This window comes from Salvelinus sp. IW2-2015, unplaced genomic scaffold (genome assembly GCF_002910315.2).
Source record: "Salvelinus sp. IW2-2015 unplaced genomic scaffold, ASM291031v2 Un_scaffold1242, whole genome shotgun sequence".
NCBI classification, from domain to species: domain Eukaryota; kingdom Metazoa; phylum Chordata; class Actinopteri; order Salmoniformes; family Salmonidae; genus Salvelinus; species Salvelinus sp. IW2-2015.
The window spans coordinates 273,169-281,946 of NW_019942794.1; the positions used below are offsets into that span (position 1 = coordinate 273,169).

Sequence of the window (8,778 nt, forward strand, 5' to 3'; positions counted from 1 at the left end):
TTCAGCTCCAGAGAGGTGAGGCTCCTCCAGGGTCAGCGGAGGGTGGCTCTAGGTTTTGGGGAAGATCTAAAAGATACATGTTTTTGACCACACCCCTGGCTCTCTTTTAATATTGACAATTATCAGAACAATAATGTGGAATGAAACCGGCTTTCATTATCAACTGTGTGTGTGTGTGTGCCTGTGTGCGTGTGTGTGTGTGTGTGTGTGTGTGTGTGTGTGTGTGTGTGTGTGTGTGTGCTTTGATTATATCTCTCCCACTTCTACATGTGCATGCGGTCAGACAGAAACATACACACATTCAGTCAGTCACGCACACACCTAGCCTGTTAATTTATTTCCAAGAATTCATTGAACACATGCCCAATGTCTTTTGGTGATTGGCCCTCAGCTGAAGAGGCTAGATAAGTGCCCCCTCTCGCTCTCCTTCTCTCCTTCTCTCTCTCCCTCCTGGCTAAAATTATGCAATGAGGTCAGAAGTGTGGTATATGGCCAATATACCACGGCTAAGGGATGTTCTTATGCACTACGCAACGCTGCGTGCCTGGATACAGTCCTTAGACAGGGTGTATTGGCCATATACAACAAACCCCCGAGGTGCCTTATCGCCATTTTAAACTGGTCATCAACGTAATTAGAGCTGTAAAAATAAATGTTTCGTCATAACCGTGGTATACGGTCTGATAAACCACAGCTGTCAGCCAATGAGCATTCAGGGCTCAAATCACCCAGTTCATAAATCCGGATAAATCCCACATGTGCAGGGTAATTATTCGGGTAGCTGAGTGCCCACTCCGCTGCCTACGTCGCTGCTGAGCTGAGTGCTCCAGTGCCACTCTCCCTCTGCTTATTATTCTTCTTAGCTGATGAGTTACATGCAGATATTTACTCTCTCCACGATATCAGCATATATGGCATCACTGTGGCAAAATGAAGCCGCCCATTGTCAGACTCTTTAGCCCGGTCAGGATACACACTCGGCTGCCTGGATCGTTCATCTGCCCAGAGGTCGAACGTCAGGTCAGAGGTCTGCCCAGAGGTCAGAGGTCGAACGTCAGGTCAGCACGACACAGACACGCAGTCTAATTAGCGGTCGAATGTTATTTTTTCATCATAGTTGCAGACGTTGGCTAAGCTGCGCAGGAGGCAGAAAGGTAATCAAGTAGTGTTCTTTTATTTCCCGGAACTGTGATCTGGCAGCAACTATAAAGATTAGCCTACATCATCACACAAAACGCTGATCGTTTTTTTCTCCAATGTGTAGGGACCGCATCCTGCTCGTGTAGCTGCAATGTCTGTTCCAACAGACAGACAGAGAAGGTTGTGGCCTTCATCATATATGTTTAGGAATGTTCGTTCAAATTCGCCACAGGGTTTTTATTACAGCTCTTCAGAATTATGAGCCAGAGACATAGGCTACGTCACCATGGTTCAGAAGAGGGTGAGTAGAGAGGGTGAGTAGAGAGGGTGAGTAGAGAGGGTGAGGGTGAGTAAAGAGGGTGAGTAGAGAGGGTGAGTAGAGAGGGTGAGTAAAGAGGGTGAGTAGAGAAGGTGAGTAAAGAGGGAACCCTGAAGGAAGGGGCAGTGTGAGCAGCAGCTACATTAGAAAAAAAACTACTGTGTTTGTGTTTGACCGTTACCTGCCTGTGTTTGACCGTTGCCTGCCTGTGTTTGACCATTGCCTGCCTGTGTTTGACCGTTGCCTGCCTGTGTTTGACCGTTGCCTGCCTGTGTTTGACCGTTGCCTGCTGTGTTTGACCAATTTATTACTGCCTGTGTTTTGACCGTTCTGCTGTGTTTGACCGTACTCCTGGTTTTGGACCGTTAACGCTGCGCATGTGTTTGACCGTGCCTGCCTGTGTTTGACCATTACATTGCCTGGGGGAGGTCCCCCTGTGACCGTTTGCCTGCCTGTTGGTTTGCCCGTTGCCTGCCTGTGTTTGACGTTGCTGCCTGTGTTTGACCGTTGCCTTGCTGTGTTTGACCGTTGCCTGCCTGTGTTTGAACCGTGCCTGCCTGTGTTGACCGTTGCCTGCTGGGTTTGACCGTTGCCTGCCTGTGTTGTGACCGTTCTGCCTGTGTTTGACGTTCTGCCTGTTTGACCGTTGCCTGCCTGTGTTTGACCGTTGCCTGCTGTGTTTTGACCGTTCGACCCCTGCCTGTGTTTGACCGTTGCCTGCTGTGTTTTGACGTTTGCTGCCTGTGTTTGACCGTTGCCTGCTGTGTTTGAACCGTCTGCCTGCCTGTGTTGACCGTTGCACTGCCTGTGTTTGACCGTTGCCTGCTGTGATTTGACCGTTGCCTCCTGTGTTTTGACCGTTGCTGCCGTGTTGACCGTTGCCTGCTGTGTTTGACCGTTGCCTGCCTGTGTTTGACCGTTGCCTGCCTGTGTTTGACCGGTTGCCTGTCCTTGTGTTTTGACCGTTGCCTGCTGGTGTTTTGACCGTTGCCTGCCTGTTGTTTGACCGTTGCTACCTTGTGTTTGACCGTGCCTGCCTGTGTTTGACCGTTGCCTACTGTGTTTTTGACCGTTGCCGTGCCTGTGTTTGACCGTTGCCTGCCTGTGTTTGACCGTTGCTGCCTGTGTTTGACCGTTGCCTACCTGTTTGTTTGACCGTTGCCTGCCTGTGTTTTGACCGTTGCCTGCTTGCTGTTTTGACCGTTGCCTGCCTGTGTTGACCGTTGCCTGCTGTTTTGACCGTTGCCTGCCTGTGTTGTACCACTTCACCTGCTAGGGGAGGCATCCCCCTTGACCGTTTCCTGCTGTGTTTTGACCGTTGCCTGCCTGTGTTGACCGTTGCCTGCCTGTGTTTGACCGTTGCCTGCCTGTGTTGACCGTTGCCTGTGTGTCTGCTGTGTTTGACCGGTTGCCTGCTGTTTACTGCTGCGTGTTTGACCGTTGCCTGTGTTGACTTCTGCTGTGTTGACCGTTGCCTGCCTGTGTTTGACCGTTGCCTGCCTGTGTTGACCGTGCCTGCTGTTTGCGTGCCTGTCTGTTTGACCGGCTGCCTGTGACAGATTCCTGCTTTCTGCGAAGACTTAATAACACCTGCTGCGCTCTGCGTGTGAATCTACACCTTTTTCTTCCCTGAGTTTCATTACAATGTGCTGTTTAATACAACATGTAGACTGATGAGCGCTTCTTACAGTCACCTTTTCATGTTGTTTATTAAAATGCGTTTCATTCAAATCATATGGTAGGTCCAGGTGGTCACAAACATAGATGGTGTTGGTTAATGGTGATTTTAATAAAGGAGCGAATTTGGAGCGTCAGTTTTTTTTTCTGAGTGGGGAACGTTTTTTTAGCTGAGAGGTTGGACGTGTTGTCATGGTCCCCTAGAGGGTTTTGTCTAGTTCCCGGTTGGTCCCGGGGACGTTGTGTCATGGTCCCCTAGAGGTTTTGTCTAGTTCCCGGTTGGTCCCGGGGACGTTGTGTAATGGTCCCCTGGAGGTTTTGTCTAGTTTCCGGTTGGTCCCGGGGACGTTGTGTCATGGTCCCCTGGATGTTTTGTCTATTTCCTGATTTGTCCCAGGGCAGTCACCTGATGGTTGCAAAGAATCTAACCAGGGCATGCATAAGTGTCCTTACACATCCCCCCTTGTTACTGTTGGCAAGCCCATCAAAGGCCCCGATTGGTGAACCACTGATCCAGTCATAGCTCTTGGCAATGTTAAGGACACCCACATAGTGCTAATCAACAGTATTTTCAACTTATACATTTGACACACTTTGACTAGATTTTGTATGCTTATTCATACAGTAATTATTATTTAACATGTCCTCCCCTGGAATTTGAACTCATAACCTCTTGGTGCAGGGCATTCCGATCTTCCTTCTATGCCACCACGTCTGTATCAATGACTGATTTCACCTGTAGGCATATTCCTATACTGTAAAGTAAATCTCAGCTCTGTTAAAAGGAAAACAATAATATTTATTTAAGAGATTCAGGAGTAACATAAAAATAGAATAATATAATCCACCAACATTAATCAACTATACTGAAAACCCAAACTCAAATTGCTGAAATCAGTAAATCACATCAATTACAATAGTCAGTTTAACTTGTACCATAAAATACCAGTGCAGTTGGCATTCTTTTGCTAAGTTTAGAGATATGTTATAGGTAATGAATATGTAGGAGATCCCACAAATCCATGAGGTTGTGAGTTCAAATCCCAGGTGGGGTCATATTGAAAAGTCACCACTGATCATGTCAAATGGAAACATATTGTCGTTGATTAAAGATTTTAGCTGAACCGTTACATTTAAAAAATAAATTTACTTATAATGGTTTGGGATACCTGGAACCATCAAGTGACCAAAGCATTCAGGGGACCATGACAAAATGTCCAAAGAACATCTTAAAAACCTCCCGGGGATGTCTCCGGAATGTTTTGTCCCGGGGACAGGAACTAGACAAAACCTCTAGGGACAATGACACAGTGTACCAAGATTGTTCAGGGGACCATGACACAACATCCAAAGAACATCCCAAAAAAGTCCCGGAACAATCTGGGAACTATAAAAAGGTCCCCCAGAGGACGCTCCATTGGGAATATCACGCGACGTCCTAAGGACTAGAAAAATGAAAGTTCTGAGAACGTCCTAAAAAGGCCCTGACATGATCCTCAGCAATGTCCTGGGAACTTACAGAGTACTATATAAAGGTCCCCTAGACAACATTCATATGGTACCATCACGTGACGTCCCAAGGACTAGAAAAATGAAAGTCCTGAGAACGTCCTAAAAAAGGTCCTGACGTCCTAGGAACATACAGGTATCTTGACATTGGGATAACGTTGCGTTGAAACCCTTAAGGGACCTAATGGGAAAACCGCAGAATGTCCTTAGCACGTCCCTTGTTTGCTGGGTAGTGCAAATTGACTTCACCAGCCATAAACCTACAAGCTTTTGAATGATACCAAATTATAGCAAAAACATGCATAAGTAAGGGATAATCAACGTGGGGCTATGCATTCTATGGACAATAAGGATCATTATTTTCCAGAGAACGCATACAGCCCCGGTCCCTTTTATACCATGGCTATAATTTAACACATTTGCTGGTAGAATTGTGTTCATTTGCCAGTTATTTCTACTGAAATTTACTAGATAGCTACAGTAGATGCTGTGGTAAAAATCTTGCTAGTTTAGCTAACCAAACCATCAGTCCGAGCTTGCTATTATGAAAATCGAATTCAGCAATACCAATAATATTTTCAATTTGACTTTTGCTTTCAAAAGCAGCTTTTGCTTTCAAAAGCAGAAACGAGTATTCAACAATGTCATTGTATAACACCCAAAAATGTATTGACCACATACCACACTTAGAGAGACACAAATCAATGACCGGAACCCTGAAGGTATTCACTTTGTTTGTTTTTGTACTTGAAAGTCAGTGTGAACATGGATATTGTAAATCATTTAATAAAAAAGTATAACATTTCCATACCAACTGGGATAATTTATTAGATGTTTGCCTTCTGGCTGTATTTATATGAGATAGAAGATCTGTTTGATATACGGTATATTTTAAAGCAAGAAGTTGTGATCAATGAACCAAATACATATTATCTTATGTTTCTCATCTTTCTGTGGTTTTATTGCTTAGAATGTACATATGTGTCTGAACTGTGCGCCAGTAGTTCAAAACAGACAGTTCGGTGCATTTAACATATCAATTCCTATCACAAATACAAGCAGTGATGTCAATCTCTCCTCCACTTTGAGCCAGGAGAGATTGACATGCATTTTAATGTTAGCTCTCTGTGTACAACCAAGGGCCAGCTGTGCTGCCCTGTTCTGAGATTGACGTTGGAAGACACATTAATACACAGAGTCTCTCTCAGCTGATGGTTTGAGAGAGAGAGAGAGAGAGAGAGAGAGAGAGAGAGAGAGAGAGAGAGAGAGAGAGAGAGAGAAGTACTCCCTCATTGACATGAAGGATAAATTCACTCAGCTGGAGGTAATGCAGTTGGAGCTGGAACAGCAGGTAACCACACTCCAATCAGCACAAAACATTGTCCAGATCAACAACACCCCCTCAACCAGACCTGGAGAGAGACATACAGTTGAAGTCAGAAGTTTACATACACCTTACCCAAATACATTTAAACTCAGTTTTTCACAATTCCTGACATTTAATCCTCTTAGGTCAGTTAGGGTCACCACTTCATTTTAAGAATGTGAAATGTCAGAATAATAGTAGAGAGAATGATTTATTTCAGCTTTTATTTCATTCATCACATTCCCAGTGAGGCAGAAGTTTACATACACTCAATTAGTATTTGGTAGCATTGCCTTTACATTGTTTAACTTGGGTCAAACGTTTTGGGTAGCTTTCAACAAGCTTGCCACAATAAGTTGGGTGAATTTTGGCCCATTCCCCCTGACAGAGCTGGTGTTACTGAGTCAGGTTTGTAGGCCTCCTTGGGTTTGGGTTAGAGTAATTATTTGACTTTGTTGTCCTTAAGCCATTTTGCCACAACTTTGGAAGTATGCTTGGGGTCATTGTCCATTTGGAAGACTCATCAAGCTTTGTCTTCCTGACTGATGTCTTGAGACGTTGCTTCAATATATTCACATAATTTTCCTCCTCATGATGCCAAATATTTTGTGAAGTGCACCAGTCCCTCCTGCAGCAAAGCAACCCCACAACATGATGCTGCCACCCCCGTCTTTCACGGATGTGATGGTGTTCTTCGGCTTGTAAGCCACCCCCTTTTTCCTCCAAACATAACGATGGTCATTATGGCCAAACAGTTCTATTTCTCGTTCATCAGCCTAGAGGACATTTCTCCAAAAAGTACGATCTTTGTCCTCATGTGCAGTTGCAAAGAGTAGTCTGGCTTTTCTATGGCGGTTTTGGAGCAGTGGCATCTTCCTTGCTGAGTGACCTTTTAGATTATGTCGATACAGGACTCGTTTTACTGTGGATATAGATACTTGTGTACCTGTTTCCTCCAGCATCTTCACAAGGTCCTTTGCTGTTGTTCTGGGATAGATTTGCACTTTTTGCACCAAAGTACGTTAATCTCTAGGAGACAGAACGCGTCTCCTTCCTAAGCGGTATGGCGGCTGCTTGGTCCCATGGTGTTTATACTTGCGTACTATTGTTTGTACAGATGAACATGGTACCTTCAGGCATTTGGAAATTGTTCCCAAGGATGAACCAGACTTGTGGAGGTCTACCATTTTCTTTATGGGGTCTTGGCTGATTTCTTTTGGTTTTCCCATGATGTCAAACAAGAGGCATTGAGTTTGAAGGTAGGCCTTGAAATACATCCACAGGTACACCTCCAATTGACTCAAATTATGTCAATTAGCCTATCAGAAGATTCTAAAGCCATGACATCATTTTCTGGAATTTTCCAAGCTGTTTAAAGGCACAGTCAGCTTAGTGTACGTAAACTTCTGACCCACTGAATTGTGATACAGTGAATTATAAGTGAAATAATATGTGTGTAAACAGTTGTTGGAAAAATCACTTGTGTCATGCACAAAGTAGATGTCCTAACCAACTTGCCAAAACTATAGTTTGTTAACAAGACATTTGAGGAGTGGTTGAACCTAAGTGTATGTAAACATCCGACTTCAACTGTATCTGCACTCTGTACTGTGGTGAGACCACATCAACAGATGTGAAAGGTGAAAGTGATTGAGGAGAAGGTGAGAATAATGACGTGTGACAGAGAACAACCCATTAGAGAGCTAGCCACCCCCGCAGAGAAGCCAGCAGAACAGCCTACCTCAGACCCTGACCAAAGTCTCGACAACACAGCAGAACAGAGTGCCCCAGACCCTGACCAAAGTCTCGACAACACAGCAGAACAGTCCGCCCCAGACCCTGACCAAAGTCTCGACAACACAGCAGAACAGTCTGCCCCAGACCCTGACCAAAGTCTCGACAACACAGCAGAACAGTCCGCCCCAGACCATGACCAAAGTCTCGACAACACAGCAGAACAGTCCACCCCAGACCCTGACCATAGTGTTGACATCACAGCAAGACAGACAAATGAAGGCAAAGGGAGATACCTAGTCAGTTGCACAACTGAATGCCTTCAACTGAAATGTGACTTCCGCATTTAATCCAACCCCTCTGAATCAGAGAGGTGCGGGGGGCTGCCAGAATCGATCTCCATGTCTTCGGCGCCCGGGGAAAACTGGGTTAACTGCCTTACTCAAGAGCAGAACGACAGATTTTTACATTGTCAACTCGGGGATTCGATCCAACAACAGTTACTGGCCCAACACTCTAACCACTAGGCCACCTGCTGAAGAACCCCAATCCCAAGGGATCCTCCCCCCTGTCAGCCACCCTGATAGCCCRCCTGYCAACCCCCCCCCCCCCCCAGGCTCTGCTCACACTTACTGGTCTGAGACCAAACCACACGACTAACAACATTGGACACTTTATGGAACACAAAGCCTCACTATCTCATCTTGGAGTATTCAAGGCCTGAGGTCCTCTGCCTTTGACCTAAACAGCAGGAACCTGGACCTCACAAAATAAATCAGAAATACAGACATTATCATCCTACAAGAAACATGGTATAGAGGAGATTGACCCACTGGTTGCCCTCTAGGTTACAGAGAGCTGGTAGTCCCATCCACCAAACTACCAGCTCTGAAACAGGGAAGGGGACTCAGTGGGTATGCTAATTTGGTATAGAGCAGTCCTAACTCACTCTATTAAATTAATCAAAAGAGGAACATTTTACATTTGGCTAGAAATTCAAAAGGAAATTATTTAAACGGGGAGAAATGTCCTC

General features: G+C 45.2%; 1 protein-coding gene across 1 annotated transcript; it reads right to left on the reverse strand.

Moving 5' to 3' along the window:
* Window positions 1-1,636: 1,636 nt before the first annotated feature.
* LOC139024247 (uncharacterized) lies at window positions 1,637-2,728 on the reverse strand (the record flags this gene model as incomplete). Its single annotated transcript, XM_070438851.1, has 1 exon — window positions 1,637-2,728. A coding segment is annotated over one exon (1,092 nt), but the record flags the coding sequence as incomplete, so codon positions are not given.
* Between the last annotated feature and the right edge of the window lie 6,050 nt (window positions 2,729-8,778).